General features: G+C 36.7%; 1 protein-coding gene across 6 annotated transcripts in view; it reads left to right on the forward strand.

Moving 5' to 3' along the window:
* The window catches only part of LOC129775279 (putative epidermal cell surface receptor), an 83,291-nt gene that overhangs the window by 32,973 nt on the left and 26,780 nt on the right, over window positions 1-23,538 (forward strand). For 4 of the 6 annotated variants that reach the window (XM_055779800.1, XM_055779804.1, XM_055779805.1 and 1 more), the window contains exons 2-3: window positions 6,421-7,177; window positions 19,398-20,215. In XM_055779800.1, the coding sequence (XP_055635775.1) occupies window positions 7,084-7,177; window positions 19,398-20,215 (912 nt within the window). In that variant the 5' untranslated portion in view covers window positions 6,421-7,083. The other 2 variants (XM_055779801.1, XM_055779802.1) reach the window with 2 other exon arrangements.

Consider the following 23,538-nt stretch of genomic DNA (forward strand, 5'->3'; position numbering starts at 1 on the left):
TTTATTTCAGTGAAATAGACTTATATCTAAAACAAGGAAAGCTTACTTCGATGTTAATTACGTTGTCTGTAAAATTCACGAACTTTCTTGGGAACATCTGCCATTAGGTTCCGTACAGTATCCTCCGATATGCTGGCGGCGGCGCTTTTCCATCTCCTCTTGAAATCATTAATGCCATTCGCTTTCTTCTTAGTTTCGAATAACTTTCGCTTAATCAGAGCCCAGTACTTTTTCACTGGGCGAAGTCCTGAACAGTGCATTATACCATTCCAGGATAGATTTTTGCATAGTGACAAGAGGCCAAATCTGGCCAAAACAACGCTAGAGAGTCGTGGCTTCTTATGAATGGTAGCAACCGCTTCTGGAGACATTCCTTATTGGAGACATCTTTGTTGATAGTGCCGGTAGAGACGAAAGATTTGGATTTTCGGCCACAACTGCATATGGTCTGCCAAACCAAGTACTTTTTGGGGAATTTAGACTGCTTCTTGGCCCGGAAACACTCGGCTACGGCATTCCTTCGCATTGCAGTATAAAAAGCGGGACCCGGAAGCTGTTTGAAGTCTTCGAGAACATAAGTTTCATCGTCCATTATGGTGCATAAACATTTTTTGCAAAAACTGGGCGTAGAGCACCTTGGCACGGCTTTTCGGTAATGATTCAGCTGGCAAGACTTTAAAGAATAATTTCATCCAATATTTACAATTTTAGTAGTTTTTTATAATGCTGGGCATGAGATTTTTTCTAAGGTGTTCTTTGATGGCTATTTCCACATCAAATTTTGATGAACTATTAAATAATAACTATTTTTACTACAGTTGAGTATTATGCATTGGAAGTTGTGGAAATATGTCTCCTATTAAACGGCTCAAAGCTTCCAAAAATATTCGCAATATTTGTCAAGATATTACTAATAGTAACTTTCTCCATTTGTGACCCAATTTCACCCCCATAATTCATTTTCACGACGGTACATACATTAGATCGATTTTACTATAGCACCCATTCCATGCCAAACCAATAAAGTGGCTATCGCAAAATATTAGACCTACATTTTTTTATTTTTTTTCATTGGGATGCCCATTTCCGTTTTAGGGTGGACCGAAAAAACAAATTTTCCCCCTTTTTTCGAAAAATATTGCACTTGCGAAAAAAAATGCATTTTGTTTGCGATTTTTTTTCAATACTTCTATATAATAATAACTCAAAATCGAGAAAAAAAAACTCTCTGTTTTCTTTGGATATGTTATGTTGAAAAAAAACCTCAGCTTTCGAGAAAAAAATATTTTTAAAATATAGCGCCCCTGGTACCGAAACCATGTAAACTATAAAAAACAAATACAATCAATAATTACAATCAATAAAATCAAGGTTTTTTTGCAAGTGTAATTTTTGCTCATTGGCTTCAATCTATATGTACAGTCATTCCATGCCAAACCGATATAGTGGTTCGCAGATTGTCATCAAAAGTAGTAGTTTTGCTCTGTATCGCAAATTACGAGACCCGTATTTTTTTGTTTTTTTTTTGTTAGGGTGACCATTTCCATTTTAGGGTGGTCCCAAAAAACTATTTTTTCGCATTTATGGCAAAAATATTTTTTTTCAAAAATTCATGACTTTTGAACTACTAAACCGATTCAGATGATCGACATACCAAATTAAAGTCAATCAAGTCATATTATGTAAAAAATCCTCAGGTTTCCAGAAAAAATATAAAAAACTATAGCGCCTTTGGTCCCGAGACTATGAAAACAATAAAAAAACCAATACAATGAATAATAACAAGAGCAGAATCCAAATTTCCTGCTGCCATACAAATGAAACACAAATTTCTGCATTACTCGAGAATTAATGAAGCTAATGAAACGAAATTTGGAATATGGATGTTTTAGGGAGCAATAAATGTTTCTATGATGGTATGACACGCCTTCCTTCTCTGGAAAGAAGAGGGGGTCCCATAAAAATAATGCAAATATTTCAATCAAACATATTCCACATGACAATTGAAAATTTTCGGAAAATTCTGAAGGAAAATGTGAAAATTCGAAAAATTCAATTCTACAATTACATATTGACAAGCGTTGTTGGTCCATTTGATGTTTGCGGTAACTAAATTGATCTTCGTTCGACAGTGGAAATGAATTTTAATGTGATAAAACTCACTCCTATATCGTCTTCTATCTATATAAATAAAAATTGATCGCCGAATGTGTTGATAAGGGCAACACTTGAGAAAGGAATTGTCCGATTCAGGACTGTCTTCATTTTATCATATTTTCTGTATCAAACATTTATCCCATGTAACGGACAAATCTTGCACGAGAATTGTGTCTGAAAATAATCTGATATTATAATGTCGAGTATTGAAAGTTTATAGTAAAAAAATAATTTTAAAGTGTATATTAGAAGATCAATCAATGAACAGTTTTGCGATTGGACCCATGAACGTGCGCTTAGTAATTTCTTACTGATAACGTGGATGTGATAACGAAAAATAAACTTTGGCGGGACGAAATTTGCCGGGACAGCTATTTTGATATATCGATTATATTGGGATGGGGAAAAGAAATGTCGTATTTCTGATCGAAATTTGACGCTTTATTCAACGTACATAAAATTATCCAATTTTAGTCTAATATGCACCATTTTGTTCGCAAACTTGTTGCCATTTAGAAGGCAACTTCATTATCCTCCCCTTATGAACCCATCACAGAACCCGCCCCCCCTCCCTTCTTATTTGCAAAAAAACTGAGACAGCCAGTTTCGCAAGCCTCTTTTGAGGCCAACTTTGTATCACCCAGAGCGTTTTTCATGGACCGGAAGAGATGATAATCACTTGGAACCAGGTCCGGACTATACGGTGGGTGCAATAGGACATCCCATCCGAGCTCCCGTAGCTTCTGGCGGGTCATCAAAGATGTGTGAGGCCGAGCGTTGTCTTGTTGGAAAACAACACCATTCCTATTGATCATTTCTGACCGCTTCTGGTCAATCGCCTGCTTCAAACGATCAAGCTGCTCACAGTAGAGAACCTAGTTGAGAGTCTGGCCATAGTTGAGCAGCTCATAGTGGATGATTTTCTTCCAATCCCACCAAACACACAGCAAAACCTTCCTGGCCGTCAATTCGGGCTTGACGACTTTTTTCACTTTAGGTTGTCGTACGTGATCCGCTTTTCATCACCAGTCACCATCCGCTTCAAAAATGAGTCGAGTTCGATCCGTTTCAGCAGTGCATCGCAGGTGTTGATTCGGTATAAAAGATTTTTTTGCGTCAACTCGTGTGGCGCCCATACATCCAGCTTTTTTTGGAATCCAATCTTCTGCAAATGGTTCCAAACGGTTTCATGGTCTATACCCAGTTCCTGGCCAATCGAGCGAGTGCTCAGATGCCGGTCTGCTTGGATGATTTCAACGATTTTATCGGTTTCCATGAAGATTGGCCTACCAGTACGGGGTGTATCTTCGACAACCATTATAGCCAGAACGAAATCGATCAAACCAACGCTGTGCTGTGCGAATCGTTACAGCATTGGGTCCATAAACTACAAGAATTTTTTCGACCGCCTTCGTTGAAGTTTTACCTCGCAGGTAGTAAAAACGTAAAATATGGCGAATTTCTTGCTTGGTGGACTCCATCTTTGACGCGCTATAACTTGAGACTGAAAAGGACAATCACAACACTGTCAAAACGACACTTGCAGTACAGATTGGCGTCTCTAAATAGCCGTATAGCATGACCCGATGCGATAAATACAACACAAGATACGTTTAAATGTTGCCATATATTGATAATATACGACATTTCTTTTTCCCTAACCTAATATAAATCGGTCCAGTAGTTCGAAAGTTATGGTTTTTTGAGAAAAAATCATTTTTCGTATATACGACTCGGAATATGCAAGTTATTCGATTTAATGTTTGTTGTGTCGTCGCTACGTTGGGATCTGTATGTACAGAAACGCACATCTTGAAAACATCCGTGGGCCTACGTCAAAATAGAGTGCTCCTATAGCCTTTGCCCCCCACTCTCTTAGTTGAAATGCGGTCAGTGACTAATGTCATTTCTGAATACAAGTGTTTTTTCTCATGAATGAAGGTCAAATATTTTTAATCGTTTACTTCGTTTCAATCCGTTCAAATCATTGTGATGAAATTGTCAATGAGAAGAACACTGTCCAACATGTTCCTTCATGTTAATTGTTTGGAACGAGGCCACCACAGTTTCTTACATAACAATAATTATCAATATATCAAAGTAGAGTACATTTAATAATGCCAGTTCGATAAAGACCGTCATCTTTTTTTATTCAAGCACAAGTTTCAAAGAAACACGTGATGCATAATTACACTGAACGAAACGCAAGCCGATCAGTACCAATTCTGCCACTATATCAATAATATAACCGCGTCAAACCCTCAAACCGATGACACCCACCACCGTGTGTGTTGTTTTCCCTCATCATCATCGTTATTTCTTCGTATTTTCCTCTGCTGGTAAACACTCCAAGAATTAGGTACCAATCAACTTATTTAATCACCTTTTCGCCTCCGTCAGCACGAGCTCTCGCAATAATCTTACTCAGCGACTCTTACTGACATCAGCGCACGTTATAATGGCAAGGTAAACATCCCTGGCATGCAATCAGTCGACCGCGTGCTCACATATGACACCCGGCGCTAATAGTATCAACACACACTCACATCAAGGTATATTATCAAAATCCGTGTCAGTTTGCGTCTTTTGAAGTTCCTTTTTCGGCGGCGAACCTTCCGCCTAACGCCAGAGAACAAAAGAACAATAGCACCTATCGTCACACGGTGTGGATATTCCCAAGGCAAAGATGTTCTATTTTATTGCGGTGTTTCAGGGTTACCCATTCATCGAAATGCACCACATGACTTCACAACGCCTTAAGAGTTGTGATTCAGCGACGATAGGAAACGGCTCTTCTTATGCATAATTTGATAAATTCGGTGTCCGGAAATTCACTCATCTTCCATTAAACCACCCGAATCCGCAAACCAACCCAGCCAATACCCATTGGCCGCTATGACCTTCGGGTTTTTTTTTTTGGACACCGGTAGCGGAGGTAGGGAACATTGGTTGATTCATCTAGTAAAATGGGTACCCCCCCAGCTGAGATGAATTAAAATGATTCGCTGGAAGCAGGGGCAAAACCGCGTCGAGTGGCCCCGACACGTTCACGGAGTGTTGCGTAGCGTTTGGGGCGCTGCTGAGTCGCTTTCAGTTGCACTTTTGCGTTCGAGCGATTGCAAGCGGTGTGATTGGAGCGCGCTTGGTCACGTGGGGATAGACGGTTCAGTGATAGATTGGTGTGTTTATATCCCTCGGATTATGTGACACTCTCGGGTAGGTTTTTTTACTCGTATGCGGATAAAACGTTGTGTGTGGGTGAAATTTGTAGTGCTGGTTTGGAAAGCGGTTAATCTGGTTTCTTGTGTAAGAGGAGATTTCAACGGATAGTGGCTACAAATATTCATTGAATGCACCTCGTGAACAATGAGTAAGTCATCACCAGTTGGAGGATGAAAAACTGCAAAGAAATGTATTGCTGATGAATCACAGCTATCCAATTTGGAACACTGAGAAACGAGTCGAATTATGGCTGGGCGAGTTCAGAACATTTAATAGTTGAATATTTCAACTGAAGACGTCCTTTCTTTTGCTCACCTAGGCCAGATATAGTAAACAATTGTCTTTGAGAAGTGATAATTTACTTGAATGAATCGTTTGCTTGTGAAGACAATTTACGCTCGAATCATCCATTAAGTCTTCAATATTTTCCGAAATTTCGTTGCCTGAACTGTGGCACCAGTTATGGAAATCGCAATGTCATGTTGTCTATTATCACATACTGTCAGTATTAGAAACATATTTTGCATATTTTACTGGTTGATTATAACACTTGTTAATCTCGTTTCACAAAAAATCGTTAAGGTAGCTCGGAAAAAACCTGAATTGTGGAAGACATTTCACCCATCCAACCCATGATCTGGTTCCGAGTTATTACGATGATCTCCAAACAATAACAATCATAATTTCTCACAGCTTGGCAAAAATTGACGTAACCGGAACGAAGCATTGCGCAAACGAATAATTCGATACATTTCACTTTTTTTTCGACATTCGCCTAGCTTCGAAAACAAGTTTCCCATGGACACCCCATTTTTATTGAGTCGTTAAACCTCTGCGAAAATCTCATCCACGGCGTGAATAAAAAAAAACGACCGTCTTCGATTGCCGCCACTACTGGCGAAATGAATGAATTCAGCAAAAGTTAAATCACATCGAAAAGCACCGAACATTCAATGGCATTTAAACGTGGAAAATATTATCACATCGCGTTGCTCTCATCATTATTATGACTAACTCGTCTTAATCCTTCTTCCATTTCAGAAACGGACGGGAAACGATACAGCAATCGGCGCTGAGCAATTAGAGAACAATTGGTAATGGGAGAAAATTTTGATGGGTAATAACAGTATAGATCTGAAAGTGAAGACGATTACACAGCAACTGCGAAGCAATGAATCCAATAATCATATCAGATGAAAGTGGAACCAGCGATGAATAAGAAGTGAGATAAAAGGAAGACAGTGGGGTAAAAAGGTGTCCAAAAGCAAACCCAAACCGGTGTCGTAAAGTGAACAGAAAAAAAAAATTAAAAAAATGATGTGATCAGTTGCTGTATCAGGAGGTGGAATAGAAAACGAATTAGCTTACAGGAGAGAGAAAAAAAAATGTTTTATGTGTTGTTCACATTACCTAATCATCGTCATCGTGAATAGCGGCAGCAGAAGAAGAAACAAGTGCTTTCACTGGTAGTGGCGTGTGTTTGATTGAGGGGCCAACACGCGGCCGGAATTGAAAAAGCGCGAATTACGCGAAGTTAAATGCTATAAGTGTAATATCTGGTGGTTATCTTATGTGTGTGTTCTATTGGAAATAATTTAAAAAAAAGCATAACAAGATACAAACAGCTAGCGAAGGGCTGTTGTTTGGTATCGAAAACGGAGTTGACCTCAGTTAAGATAATTCGGATAACAGTGTGTGGTAAAAATGGGGAAATCAAATCATCGACTGTCACGGCTATTTTGGCTGATTGGATTACTCTGCCTCGTGATAGGAGTTTGCGAGGCACAAAACAATGAAGGTAAAAATACTGTCGCATAAACGCATTTGTTTTTAATATATTTATGAAGATATCTATAATACGCGATAAATCTCTCGACTCTTGTTGATGGATGGATGGGTATTATCACTAACGCCGTAGCATTATTGTGCAGAGCTTGCTAGTGTATACCTAAAACTTTGAAAAAAAGACCCGACCCGAGAGCTCCTGGGAGCAAAAATTCCAACCAACAATGTTAGAACTATGATTTTTATTCTTATTTTCTTCTATTATTATTATGATCATTATTATTTATTTATTCAATCCATCTGACATTAAATTGTCTTAATGAACTTACTCAAGTCAATAATAAATACACACACGCATTGCGAATGTCAACTTCTTCTAAAAATACTCTACCGTTTTTTCGACCATTTTTATTGTCCCATCTGTTTATCAGTCTCTACCACGTTTTGAGTATAAAGAGAACAATCTATGTCTTGTTGTAGTACGCAATTAATTCGAAAATGCTTGCTTTTTACTAGAGATCGGTTAGACATTTATCGGCTTTATTGGAAGAGACAATACCGCTGAAGTTGTTTTTCTTCTTGGTAATTTTATTAGAATTCTTTAATGTAAAAGGAGAGGTGTATTTTTGATTAGTAAGGTGCAAACTGTTCTTGAAACTCTAGTTGACTCAGGCGAAACATAAAAGGCTAAATTTTTTACAATTGGGAAAAAAATAGATATTGCGTTGGAATACATTGAATAATAGAAGGCTAGTATAAGAGAAACTCAATTTAATGTAGCGCATTTTTTCTGAGTTGGATTAGGGTGACCATGAAAAAACGTGTTTGTTTACTCTAACTTTTATATTTCAAATTCTACATCAAAACTATCTTCGTACGACTTTTAGAGCTTATCAATTCCAAAATTTGTCAATATCTTAATCCTACTTAAAGTTATTGATGGTTTTTCACCCAAAAACTCATGATTTCCATTTTAATTTACTCAAACACAAAAAATAACATAGTGTTGAAAATCACACATTATGTAGATTGAAATGCCGTCAATAAACTTTGTTTATGTTCGCCCCAGAAAGAATGACAAACAATTGAAGAGAGCGTATTTTTTGGGAAGAAATATTAATAAATTTGAGTAAAGTTAAGATATTGACAAGTTCTGCATCGCAAAATATTTTTATTAGTAAGCTCTAAAAGTCTTCCGAAGACAGTTTGTATGAAGAATTTTAGATATAAAAGTTAAAGCAAAAAATAACAGTTTTTTTCATGGTGACCCTAACGTAACATAGAAAAAGGCGCTATATCGGTTATTTCAAGAGATAGGAAAAAAAACTTTGTTCTACAAAGATATCTCAAATAACTAGGACTACAACATTGTCGAACTATGTTTACCTCTATCTATAAAGATAAGAAAGTTAGATTTATTATTTCATCGAAAATTTTGGTCACCCTATTTTTGATAACACAAAAATGAGCGCTCTATCGTATGTAACAACTTTGTCGAAGACAGTTTTTGTCTAGAGAATAACTGTCGAGCTCTAAAAGCTAATTTCCACTTAAATACATCTCCTGGACCATTGTGTATTGTTACGTAGCCTTTTTTTTTAATATCTCAATTATTATTTTCTATGATGGTTCAAATTACGACTTTTGTTGAATAAACAGCCAATTTTTTATTCAAATGTTCGCCATTTTGGTAATTTTGGTTCCCCCATAAGTAATCAATGTCCTATAAGAACCCAAAAATCAACTCGTGCTGTTGATTTTTCGATTCTCCATTTGTCTTTAATTAATTCACCACGTACGAACAATTGACAGCACTTTTCTAATCACGTGCAATGCTTTCAATTTTCGTCCAGCAATGAATGCAACGATATATATTTTAATACATTGTGAAATGTAAAATTCGAATATTTATTCTGTCGATTGAATCATGGTTCACGTAGATCGTTTTCATTTTCGCCGTGAATCTCATAGCACAGTTAATTTTGCACTACCCATGCTTAGCAGTTGTTTGCTGTTGTCTTTTAGCAACAGTTTTTCAATGTATTTCCCATTATCTACGTTTTCATCCGATTTCCCTTGGGTTTCCCTTCCGATTTCCCTTGATAATTGCACCACGATTGTCAATACCATTCAATCAGCCAAAGCTCTGAGCAGTAAGGAGGATTGCAGTCCTTTGTCGCAAAGTCCGAGTTGTATGCTGCATCTCATTTCTGACCTGCTTCTCCGTGATGGCAAGAAACTAAATCAGGCCAGAACAAGTCACAGGCGATGTGTTGTTGAATGAATGAAAATTGCCTATACTTTATCCTTTTACAATCCTACAACCTTTCTTTCTATTAATTTTATAGTTTCCTTGTATTTCCTCCGAATAGAATTATGACATACGTGCTCCTATTTTTGTACTGGTTCTCTACTTTTTGTTGTGGATTTTCCCAATAAAAGTAGAGTAGATGGGTCTGTGCCTAGAGCCACGGACAGAAGCTTGACGTATAACTTTGATTATTGGGAACAACTGCTTTTGAATTGTGTTTTGGTAACTGTATAGAAATCCGTAATTTAACTCATTCAATACTCCAATACTACAATCCACCTGAAAAAAAACGTTTATTATACGAACTTAACTGAACTTCAAATGGGCTGTAAGCAGTGCTGCCACCCATACAGATTTATCTGGAAAGGTACATTTTTTCGATTTTCTGGTACAGATTACAGATTTTTGTACAAAAGTACAGATAGGTACAGGTACAGAGTGTTAAATTTATAACACGTGGATAAACTGGTGAGGCAGAGATTTGGTTTCGATTATTGGACCCTCAAGGCAGCTGCAATGTTAAATCCCAGAGACACTCCCAATCTAACAAGCATCAAAGAAGAATTGGGAGCGTTTTCAGATTTTTATGATGGGGAATGAAAACCGTGCCTGAATATGAAATTGTTCCGTAAATAGGAATACCATCTGGTCGGAGTTAAAAATCAGGACACCTATCACAGCTACGATTAAGACCAGACCATTCTTTTAAGATATAAATGAATAAAAACACGTTGTGTGTGATTTGCACTTCAAGAGACCAAAATACTTAAATTGATTTAACATATTTCTCGGACGATCCATGCGGCCAAAATGCTCCGGAGGTGATGACTTCTGTTCTGTACGAGCACAGGATATTTTTGATCGGGTTCCGAGTCATCAAACATCACGAAAATCGTCATATCGATTTTTCATACGTGGCTCCCTACGAAATGTTGATTCGCACGATAAAATACCCTCTGCAGAATATTAGCTCATACTGACTTCATTTACTAGTGTCACAGATCTCAAAATTTTAGTTTTCTGCAAATCGGAAAATCACCCAAGGGGGGAGTAAAGGAAATCGGGGTTTCCAAAAAAAGTTTTTTGATGCCAAATGTCTTAGAATTGCATTAAACATCGAGATTTACTGTTATCTGAAAATAAAATTTCTGACAGAGAGTGACTTTTCGGCACTTAGTCGTTTTTGTCTGAAAAGTCGAATTTTGACGAATTTTTTTTTTTGTGATAGTAGTATATCTCGATGTTTCATGCAAACCTAAGACATTTGGCATCAAAAAACTTTTTTTGTAAACCCTGATTTCCTTCACTCCCCCCTTGGGTGATTTTTCGATTTGCAGAAAATTAAATTTTGAGATCGGCGACAATAGTAAATGAAGTCCGTATGAGCCAATATTTTGCAGAAGGTATTTTATCGTGCGAATCAACATTTCGTAGGGAGCCCCGCATGAAAAATCGATATGACGATTTTCATTGGCATACAAAACCAAGTTCCGAATGAAAAATCGAGATAATTATTTTTATTGCACTTAAAACCATACGTTTCGTCTCGTATTCCGAGAAAAAACGAAGTCCCAGAGTGTCGATATTTAAAAAAAAAATCGTGATGACACTAGATCTCGACGTTTCATGCAATTTGAAGACATTTGGCATCAAATTTTTTTTCGAAAACCCCGATTTTCTTTTCTCTCCCCTTGGGTGATTTTTCGGTTTTCAAAAAACACAAACTTTGACCACTGTGCGACACTAGCAAATGAAGTCCGATTGAGCTGATATTTTGCATTGGGTAGTTTTTCGTGGTAATCAACATTCAACATTAAAAACAGTAGTAGATGATTCTGAAGTACTTCTTTGCACTTCAGACTGTTCATTCGTGTTGATGGTAAACTACCTAAACCAGGCCTTTTTGAGAAATTTCTCCCTAAACCATAGAAATTTCATCTCCACAGCTGCGAATCCAAAAACTAATGTGGAAGCTAATGCCGTGGGTTTCACTATTTCAGGAGAGCTTCTCTGATAAAAAGAAAACAAAAACTTAAATAGAATTTCTTCATATTGGAAGGAATTTCAGAACGTGCCATGTAATTTTTCAACTCGAAACTTTGCAGACGACAGTTTGATGATTTGAGGAAAACATTTCAGAAACGGTCCGGTTCAGATAGCTTTTCATCAACACCAATGTACAGTCTGAAGTGCAATGAAGTACTTCAGAATCATTTACTTCTGTTTTTTCATCAAAAACACCGTGATAATTGGGTAATTTGACATCAATTCATAAAATCCGAAAAAATAAAGACATGGTTTATTGAATAGAGGCTTCAGATTCTGAACTGATCAGATTGTTTACATAATCAAAACCGCGTCAAGAAGTCATGAGGAGTGATCGTACGAATAGTAGATGCAGATTACAAGCAGTATGACTGATTTGAAGAGCTCAAACGAGCAGTATCCTCTGCGCAGAACGAGATACACACTACAACATGGCGCACCTTGGTCAAAACCACCCCGAATGGGTTATTTTAACTGATTGATAATTAAAGATGACCTATGAAATAGAAACTTATTGTAGTTCATGTGAAATTGACGTTAATTTTGTAAAGAAGTGAGAGATTTTCCATCTGGTTCTATAGTTATAAAACACTGGAATTTCTGTTTTTTAATGTTTCGCGCCTCAACAATAAAATTCAAATGGCCAGTCTATTAAATGAAGATAGTTGTTATATCCTACACTATATACTTTAATTCAATCGACTTCTTACATATCTCTGGAAACTCAGAAAAAATGAGTGGTTCTATAGTTGTGAAACGCAATGTATAGCGTCTTCTGTCTTCGAACCATGTAAACTATAAAAAAACAAACGTTACGTAATTTGTGCACTACGCCTAAAATGTTGAAACCAGTTGTCATAACATGTTAGCATGGAATCAACCATGCATTAGGACTTTAATGCATTCAAAACCGCAGTGTTACCGCATTTTTAAACATATGAGATGTGGCTTCCGTAAAATAAAATCGACACCATGGAGCATTTTATTTTGATTTCAAACATTTACTGATCACCTTCAATGAATATCCCATTTTAATCCCTACAATATTTCATCTTCTATTGTGTAAAAGAAATATAAAATAGACTGATTTTCAGATCAGATCCGAGTTTCTTCGTATTATTTATAACATATATTTTCAACAAATTTATGAAACACTAGCTGACCCGGCAAACTTCGTCCCGCCCAAAATTTGTTTTTTGTTATCAAAACCATCAAACATTCACGTTTTCTTACTATGAGCAAGTTCATGGGTCCAATCACAGAACTGTTCATTGATTGATCTTCTATTCGACCCCGTTGAATTTACCATTTACTATAAAATTCCTAGTATTTATAACAAAACTCATCATTATAATATCAGATTATTTTCAGACACAATTCTCGTTCAAGATTTTTCAACCACTTGCAAATAATATGTTTCTCCGTTACACGGAATAAATGTTTTATACAGAAAATATGATACAATAGAGATAGCTCTAAATCGGACAAATCCTTCCTCGAGTTCTACTCTTATCAACACATCCGGCGATTCTTTTTTTTGTATATATAGAAGAAGATATAGGAGCGCGTTCCATCACATTAAAATCCATTTCCAGTTTCGAACAAAGATCAATTTTGCTAGCGTAAACATCAAATGGACTAACAGCACTTGTCACTATGTAATTGTAGAACATATGGGAATTTCTTTTTCCAAGTTTTCCCTTTTTCCTTCAGAGTTTTCCGAAAATTTTCAATTGTCATGTTTGATTGGAATATTTTTGGTTGAAATATGTGTAATATTTTTATGGGACCCCCTCTCCATTCCTGAGGAGGGAGGGTGTCATACCATTATAGAAAAATTTCTCATACCCAAAAACCTCACATCCCAAATTGTGCTTGATTAGTTTTCGAGCGATGCAGAAGTTTGAGTTTCGTTTGTATGGGGGGGGCAGCCATAGAGAGGGGGGTGGTGAGTCTAATCATCATAGAAACATTTATTGTACCCTAAAACCAATATGCTTAATTTGGTTTCGTTTGCTTAAATAATTCTCGAGTAATGCAGAAATTTGTGTTTCATTTGTATGGCAGCCCCTTTTATCTCGGATCTATTGAGGATGGCGTGAAATAAACGAAAAAGTACGTTTTTCACTATAGATCCTACGTCAAACCACATAGGGGTTCAAATAAACCGCCAAAATTTCTTATTTAATATCCTTTACAATATTTGCCATACAGCTAGTGATTTGGTTTGGGGACACTTTTTACTCCCTTACACGGCCAGGCCCTTTGTGTTTCATTTGTATGGCAGTCCCCCCTTAGAAAGGAGGGTGGAGAGTCTAACCACCATAGTAACATTTATTGTACCCTAAAACCTCAATATGCCCAATTAGGTTTCATTTGCTTGATTAATTCTCGAGTAATGTATAAATTTGTGTTTAATTTGTATGGCAGCCCCCCTTTAGAGAAGGGGGAGGGGTCTCAAACTATCACGAAAACCTTCCCCGGCCCCAAGAACCCCTAAATACCAATTTTCATGTTGATCGGTTCAGTAGTTTCCGAGTCCATGAGAATCTGACAAACAGACAGAAATCCATTTTTATATATATAGATACATGTTTACATTTTTTCGACATCGAAAACACAAGATTTATAAAAAAACAACTGACATCGACAAATATATTGGGGAAACGGGGGGGAATGTTGTCACCCTAAGGAACATGCTCATTTCATGTGTCCACATACCACTAAAATTCCCGTTCTTCGAAGAATATTGTAGCTCAACTTATTGTAGTTCAAGATAGTAAGGGATTTTTATTATGAAAATTGAAAATAGAACATTTTTTATTATTACAAAAAAAAGTTGGAAAACATTTTTTTAGTGAGGAGGTAATTTGGTCACCTGTGAGAAGCAAGGTGGTAACTCGCACATATCACGCTAGAAGAGATGAATTTATGCGGGTTCTCTTGGCCAAATTTGTTCAAATCATTATTGAAATAGTAGGTACATGTATGAAATGAGCTAGGCCTATTCACCTAGAATCATAATTGAAATTTTCTCAACTCTATTTTTCTATTTTTTCTGAGACCTGCTAATGTGAGCGAAGTCAGCATCTTGATAAGCCAACTTCACATTAAAAAAAGCAAGGGTTATGACAACTTCCCAGCAAACCTGATAAAAACAAACATGGGCCAGTTCTCTGAGATTATTTAAAAAAATTTCAATAGAATAATCACAACTGGTGTATGAAAATCGCCAAGGTCTTGCCAGTGTTCAAATCTGGAGACGCGAGCGACCCTCCGAACTATCGACCAATTTCAACGTTGTCTGTCATTAATAAAATTTTGGAAAAACTTCTAACCAACCGTCTTGTTAACTTTTTAAGTGCCAACAATGTTATGTTCAAGTATCAGTACGGTTATTACCGAACTAGTTGATCAACCAATCAACGAAATTGACCAGAAAAAGATCGTGGGAGGATTATTCATCGATCTAAAAAAAGCTTTTGATACACTTGACCATGAAATTCTCTTGAAAAACTCCATCGTTATGGTGTAAGGGGAATTGCCAATGATATAATAAAAAGCTATCTGATCGAAAACAATTTATTTCAATAAACGGTGCTCGCAGTGGTTTACGACAGATCAGTATAGGAGTTCCACAAGGAAGTAATATAGGTCCTCTACTTTTCTTCATTTTCATCAATGACATTAGTAATCTGGAGCTCCATGGAATATCAAGGCATTTTGCAGATGATTCAGCTTTATTTTACCCTCGTTCTAATATCCAATCAGTCCTAGCAGACATAGAAACAGATTTGGCGACTCTTCTGGAATACTTCACCGGCAATCATCCTACCTTAAAACCTAACTAAAACGAAATACATGATTTTTCACTCGCCTAGCAAAAAAATATCTCACCACCCTGATCCGCGTGACAGGAATCTTTCTATTGAAAAAGTTACAACTATCAAATACTTAGGGCTACATTTAGATTCCTGTCTTTCATGGGATTCTCATATAGAGCATGTATCGAAAAAAGTTTCGACTCTATGTGGCCTAATGAAAAGAGTGCGTTGTTTCGTACCGAAAGAAGCATTGTTGCAATTTTATTATGCGTGTATCCATTCCATCCTTCAATATTTAATTATTGTCTGGGATCATGCTGCAAAATCAAAATGCAGAATAGGTGTGTAAAATTAATCTTTAATCTTCCTGTACAATTGCACTCTATACATGTTTACATGACCGAGTTATACCAGTTATAGGCTTATGTGACACTCAAACAATTGTATTTATTCATAACAGCTTACACAATCCTAGATTTTATCACAACGTAAGTTTTTCGACTCGGGTTACCCTCACAAATACGAGAAATGGCAATGATTTGCTGAGAACCAGAGCATACACAAACTTGGGTCTTACACGTATCATGAGTTATGGTCCATTAAAGTATAACGCACTTCCTAATGACTTGAAAGCCGTCACAAATATTAGAGTTTTCAAATGCAAGCTGAAACACTATATGATCAGAAATGTGAATGAATATATTCTTTAATAGTGCCAACCATCTAACAATTTATACAATTTTCCTGTTTTTATAATGATTCCCTGTCTTTTTTATCTTTACCTTTATCTTTTATCTTATTCTTTATCCTGAAGAACAAAAATGTAAAATTAAAACGAGATGGTCCATAAAACAGAATGCGTTGCTGACCAACATTAGTTGTTGCTCTAGTTCGCATTAAATTTTGTGCTTGTCGTGTGATGTGTTGATGATTTACTATAGGTATTGTCAAATTATGGTGAATATTATTGTCATCTATAACGCTGTGGCTAAATTTAATAGTCTGAAATTCGCGTAGTCCAAGAAGAGGCAATGAATAATGAGTGAATACATGCAAAATAAAAATTTTCCAACGGTCTCTGTGATACAAAGTAGGATACTCTCTTCAATATACCACAAAGTGAGAAAATTTCTTTCTAAATAATTTATTTGTTGTGTCCATGATAAACATGTGTATAAATGTATGCCAAGGTATTTAAAATTGTTCACCTTGTCAATCGAAACATTCTCAAACTTTTGGTCGAGACAAGCAAAGATTTTTTCCTTGATGAGTGGAAGAACATGTATTTAGTTTTTGACAAATTTAGTGACAACAGATTTTGTTGAAAATACCTACAAAGAATAGTCAGAACATTTTGTATATTTAATACGACAGTTCTAGAGTTAGAACATGGACAAAACTATGCTGTGTCGTCAGCAAACAGTTTAGCAGTTCCTATCAATGGCAGATTACCGATATCATTGATGTACAACAGAAACAACAGGGGTCCAATATTGCTGTTTTCAATAATATGTCATGATCAATTGTATCGAAAGCCTTTTTAAGGTCCAGAAAAAGAGCACCAACTATCCATTTGCAATCGATTCCATCTATCAACTCATCCACGAGCTCAGTGATGGCAGTTATAGTGCTGCTGCTACGTCGAAACCCATACTGAAGCTTGTAAAATACATTGTTTTCATTTAAAAAATCAAGTAATCCTACAATGAGAAGTTTCTCGTGCAATCACCAGATTTGAAAATTGGCACAATTCTAGCAATCTTCAAACAGTTTGGGTATCTTCCTGTAGACAGCAATATATTGAACATTTCCGAACAAATTCTGGAAAAGGCAACGGCGTTCGTTTTTATAGCATTCACTGGAATATTATCGGATCCACAATCTTTTGTGCTGTTCAGATCTTGTATGATCCTAAGCACCTCCGCTTGATTTGACGGATACAAAAAGATGGAGTTTGAGACATGATGGGAGTACATTAATGGGTTACCATCATTACGATTAGGAATTTCGTTAGATAACTGGGTTCCGATACTTGAAAAGTATTCGTTAAAATTTCACACGCTTCTTCGTCATTTGTACATTCAACACCATTATGAGTCAAACCAATTTGGGTTTTTTTCCTTTGAGCGTCCTAAAATGAAATTCAGTGTTTTCCACATTCATGATTGATTCGTATTGTTAAGTTTTGTTCAAAATATGCTCTTTTAGATTGTCTTTTCTCTACTTGAACTCTACTTGAATATAGTTGAACATTTCGTGTAGATGCGAGTCATTAGGTCGACTTTTGACCTTTTTCAGATATTTGCTTTTTGTTTTCAATAATTTCCAGAGATCATACGACATCCAAGGACAATCGTTTCCTTTTTAGTGTTGACCTCAACAGAAATGGTTCAATGTCGTTGAAGCAAAAATGCTTTTACTTGAAAATCGTTTAATCTTTTTTTTCCTATAAATAGTGAATCCCTTCAAAGGAACTGAGTTCCACTGGGAATTCACTTTTGCTTACAATTAGATTCTCCATGATTTTTTTTTTGTTTTTGTTAGTAAGTGTCCACTACCAGTGGGCTCTTTGCCTTCTGGCCTCTGGTGTGGGTGACAGTGGAGAGTAGAAAAAACTAGGAGGAAACACAAAACGTTTTTCAAAGTAAGGCTTGGTTTTGTTTAGGGTAGCATATTTTTCCTGGGTCAAAACCAGAAAAGGGACTTCTTTAGCAGTATATCAGCTTTTGAAAACGGAACATTTTCAGTAGTAATCCTCCACTTACCACTTTGCCCCCCAAACAACGAAATGCGAAATATGCGAAAAACCGCTGAAATTGAACAAAATATCTGTTCACCTCCCCAAGAATATGTGAACAGTCGTCCAAACTGTTGGTTTGTCACAAATATCAGATCAAATAAACTCAATTTCTCTAGAAATTCCTTAAATTTTAAACGTACAAAACTATGGCCGAGTGGCTACCGAGAGAGCGATTTTTGTTTTTATTTACACAGCTCCACTGAAGTACAGGGTGAGTCAAAAGTCATGAAATTCTTCAAACATAAAATGACTATCAATACGGTGTCAATAGTAAATAGTCATACTACCAAACAAGCAGGTGATCACTTCACCCCACGTCACCACTTTACCCCCACTACCCCTATAGCTAACACCACAAACGGAATCGTTTTATCTCTGAAGCTTAAAATACCAACGCTGCAAGCAAAAAAGAATTCTATCTCCTTCTCTGTTCACCAGTTGAACACCCTGACCGGTTCCATAGAATATCTAAAGACTTGAATACAGCTAAACAACACAAACCTGTTATTTTTCTTCTTCTCGCCGTGACTTAATGGATTTTCAGTTGCGTCGCGGTTATGTCTGGCAGTGCTATACAAACAAAAACATCGAAGCGCATTTTGTTTATTTCTCTCATTTCCTTCGGCAGCATTTGTTGGTTAGATATGGTTTACAAGCATGACAAGGCACTACCCAGGTTTCTTGCTTTAGTTACCTATAATCAATGCATGGAGCAGAGGTGCTAGACATAGATGTTTAACATGATCTGTTTAATGACCTCGAATCACAACAAAGGAGATATGTCTGGTGACCTCGAATCATACAGGCGGACTTCGTCATTTGGAGAGAATGTTTTCGGCGTCGATGTATCTCTCTAGAAAAAAGTAACAGTTTTTACAATTACATTGATTGATTCTTTAAATCAACGTATGGATTAAAACGCAAAACGCTAACTTTTTGTTCGCTTCCGTTCATAGCTTCAGGCTACTAATTAAATACCGTAATTGGGTATACACATCTTCAATTGTTTTCGAACAAAACACCTTCAGCCGATGGTTTCTTTTCTTTGCCCTACTTTCAAAGTGATCGGTTAACGCTTCTCGTTAACTAATAGGATAAATAAATATGTTGAAATACATGCAGCAAATGTAAATGCCTGACAGTATCCCTCGTGCAGTGATTGGAACACGTTTCATTAGTTCCATTAGCTCACTCGATGTTTTCATTTCAACAACACAGACATTTATAACATCAATATCCATACTTTTTTCAGTGCATTCTACGACCACCGAGGAGACCAGCACCACTCTCAACAACGTCATTGATGAGTTAGAATCTTCTTCAACGGTGACACCACTGAGTGTTCTTCCACTGAACAACACCTCTACCATACATAATAAACTAACAACCAAAGATAGCTCGGAAAGCGTAACATTGGGACCTGACAGTACAACAACTGGTACCGCAACCTCAACGACCTCACAGCAACCAACAACAGAAGTAACGACAGCGACAACAACGCTCCCTCTGTCTGTTTCGGATCCAATTGCAAATGAGGTAAGCACTGAATCGGATGCAGCCAAACAAGGTGCACTCGAGTCTTCCGAGATGACCTCGATTGAAAAATCTCCGAAAGAGCAACCGGTTTTGCTGCACGTCAAGAGCGCTGAGGAGGTCGCCAACGATCAAATAGCCACCAATCCGCCCTCTATCTTGAATCATTTTGTTCCGGCTGGTGAAAGCTCCTCGGAAGAGTTGCTCAAGATGAGTGACATGAGATCATCGGATGAAGAGGCACCGCGAGGTCGGTCCATGAACTTTGGTACGGATGGACCGATCAATTTCGTTACCGCTCCTGACCTAGCCACAACCGTAAGCACGAAAGTATCAACGACTGAGACACCATCGGCCACGGTTGGACCGGTGAAAAAACCCGACACGAAATTTGCGGATCTTTCCGACATCAGTATGGAGGATGATGATGACGGGGCTATGAAGTCCGAGGAGGAAATCAGCCACAGCAACTCGACCGGACGGGAACTCACGATGGCGGTTGCCGGTGAGTGCATCTACAACGGGGTCGAGTATAAGGTAATTATTTTCTCGAATTGTCTTCCAATGCTGCTCGTGCTTAATTAACAGACACACGTGGATGGAATGTAGGGCAGTGGTGTGCAGTGATGCTAGCAATTAACACCGTAAACGGGGGGAACGGAATTAATTATCTGTTAAATGCGTTTTCGTGCCTTTGCAGTCGAATAAGTGCAACGCTTCTGCGCTCTAATGCCGACTGTATATGACAGTTGTGTGATAGTTTTATTAATTAGTGGTGCTTCATCTTATGTTTCACTACCGGTGTTTGACTGTAACGTGATTGAATTTTTTATACGCTTTTTTTAACATTCCGAACGGATTCCACCCGCTAAACCAAATCTTTTCTCAGGAATGGGACAAAAATGGAAAGTTAGAAAACATTGTAACTTACTTTCTCATACACCTTCGATTCCTTTCCTAAGACATGTAGCATTATTTAGGAACATCCACTTGATGTGAAGATCGACGTTTGTGGTCCAGTCACGTAATTATCACGTCAAGTACTTCAATTCTTACGAGAATGTGCAAAGATGATTTTCTGTATAAACTTGTACAAATTTGTACAAAATCAAAAGGGAAAAAAACTCTTTTTTGTTTTTTTTTAAAGTGAGATGTTAGGAAATGGAGGTAAACCGGCCTACGAATGAAAACCTCTTTAACACTAAACACTAAATGTTGGTATTCGATGTACATATACCTATTTCTACCGATTGCGGTCAAATGACCGCTTTTCAAATAACCGTTCTATTTTTTCAAGTTCAACATGAACAATAGAGAAATTGCCATATATAATGCTACACAAAATAAGTTTCTGGTAATAATCATAAAATATTCGTTTTATCGGGCTTCAGAAAATTTATTCGTTGTCACATTTTTTTACAAATAAAAGGCCTCTACCGTAAACATTTTCCGCAAACATATTTTTCACGTGTTGAGCAAATCTTTTTATAATTTTTTATTTCGCAATACCCAATTTGACTTGTTTTTAGTCTTTCAGGAATTGTAATTGAATCTGCTGAAGTTTTATCTTCTTCTTAAATGGCATTAACGTTTCTAGAGGAACTTCGCCGTATTAACGTACACCCAAAGTTAATTTTTAGCACATGTTGTGGCATCCTGATTTATTACATTAAATGAGCTGAAAAATACAAGAGAATGTTCTACTCCCCAATACATGTATATCATTTCTATAATATATATGCTAGAGCCACTCAGGAGACACATTTGAATGAAAGCATAGGAAAGCTTTTCGTATAGTTTGCCAAATACACGGCCCAGACAGAGAAAGATATATTCTCGTTCATGTTCTTCTCTATCCTCTCAGAAAACACTTTCCAACTTCATTTCAAGATGAGTTGTAATATTATCACGCTTCTACTTAATAGCACTGGCAGCTAAATGGATAGCGTAGTCGTGTGAAATAGCTTTGCATTCCATCCGACCTTGGTTTCGATCCCCATTGACGTCGTATAACTTTTTTTCGCACAATCCCAAATGAAATGAGAAAAGAAAACAGAAAGAGATGAGACCTTTTTTTAAGCTTTTAAAACAGCTCATTATTTGCGCATTTCACCCAGATGCACACGAAATGGCATCTTTTCTGCCAAAGATGAAATGTTGTCAGCCAACGCTAGTTTGGGTGTAGTATTTACTTGTGTCATTTTTATTAGTAGTTAGTTGAGATTTCTATGCCAAATAACACGCTCTGAATGCATCCTGAGTGGTAAGCTCTAGAATACGCGTGACCACAGCGCAAGTCGGAGGAAATTTCTTTGACGGAAAGTTCCCCCGATCAGAACGGTTATCGAACCTGGATCCCCGTCATGTTTGGTGTGACGCTAACCACTCGACCACGGGAGCACAGCGGAAGTTTTATCTATACTCTTCATTTCATGCTCTTGTAAATTTCGGCAGACAGCGGAAAGGGTTTTTCTTTTTTTCCAATATATATAAATTTTTATCAACGCTCATATGGCGTTATCCTTACGAAGCCGGGAGTTCAATATTTTGACAATTTTTCTTATCAATTATGTTTGTAACATGTAACCGATTACTCGCGGTTGGCTAGAGGTTGGTATTACGAGTTCTCATAATTGGGATGTTGAAGTCTCCAATGTTCTGTACGTGTGCCCAGCAGGGCTACCATATCTACAGAATAATCTGTATACAAATTTTTCAGACTTTTTGAAACCAAGAATCTGTAGATACAGATTACAGATTTTTTAGCTTTCCATACAGATTTACAGATTTTTCAAAATAACGATCCAATATTATTTATGGCTTGATCACAATATATTTTTTCCAACTCACCAATTTTATTCATATAGGATTCGAATCTGAATGAGAGTCATTTTGACATTCATGTGTAGCGTGTAATACTGCTTTCTCATGTTCAATCTAAGGCGAAAAGATGCCAAAGTCTTTGTCATCAGCTAGCTTTACAATGAATGAATATCGCTGTTTATATTTTTCCTACTAAAGCACAGTAAATGCGATATTTTACGTGGATATCATCAACATCGTCAAATTCATAATAACTATTCCAACCAATGATACTAAAGCTAAGATTGAGCTTCAAAATTATATATTTAAATTTTTAGAGCTTTATCAAGGTTTTTCCCACGTACGTATAACTCATCATCACAGAACAACGGCTGATCAGATTTGAGTCGTCTATATATTATGTCTATCTCCATTTAAATTAGAATGATAGAATGCTTTAAAGAATATTTTACAAAAGGAAAATTTGAAAAAATGGGCTGCGCATATGTACTGCAGTAAAAAGTAAGATCGAAAAAAATGATTACGCATTTGTTCTACAATGATGAGTTTGTCCGATTGGAGTTAATTTTTTTTAAATTGGAATTAATTTTGACGACATTCATATTTATGTTTCGCAATTTTTTAATATTAATGGATTTTCAGGTGGAAATTGAAAATGAATCACCAAAATGTTGTTATCAAATTCGAGTAAAGATTGTTCAATTTGAGCTGAGATTCCTCCGTAGATCAATGTAACTATGAGAAAAATTGTTTGTCTTTTGGAAAATTTTGAAGGAAAAAGGAATAAAATCGAAAAAAAAATTTAGTAATTTGAAACTGCTTTTGAGCTTGGTAATCTGATAGAGTTAATTGCATATTATAGATTGATATTTATTTTCTATTATAGAATTTTAGACTTTGAAATTCATTCGTGTCTAGCAGTGACAAATGCCAATTGAAATATTGATCAATCAATTTTCTGGAATTCAAGCCACGAGCGTTCGCTTTCTGAAAGAACGTGAATGTTCAGAAGTATTCATATCAAAAAATCAATTTTG

The sequence above is a fragment of the Toxorhynchites rutilus genome, chromosome 3 (genome assembly GCF_029784135.1).
Source record: "Toxorhynchites rutilus septentrionalis strain SRP chromosome 3, ASM2978413v1, whole genome shotgun sequence".
Taxonomy (NCBI): domain Eukaryota; kingdom Metazoa; phylum Arthropoda; class Insecta; order Diptera; family Culicidae; genus Toxorhynchites; species Toxorhynchites rutilus.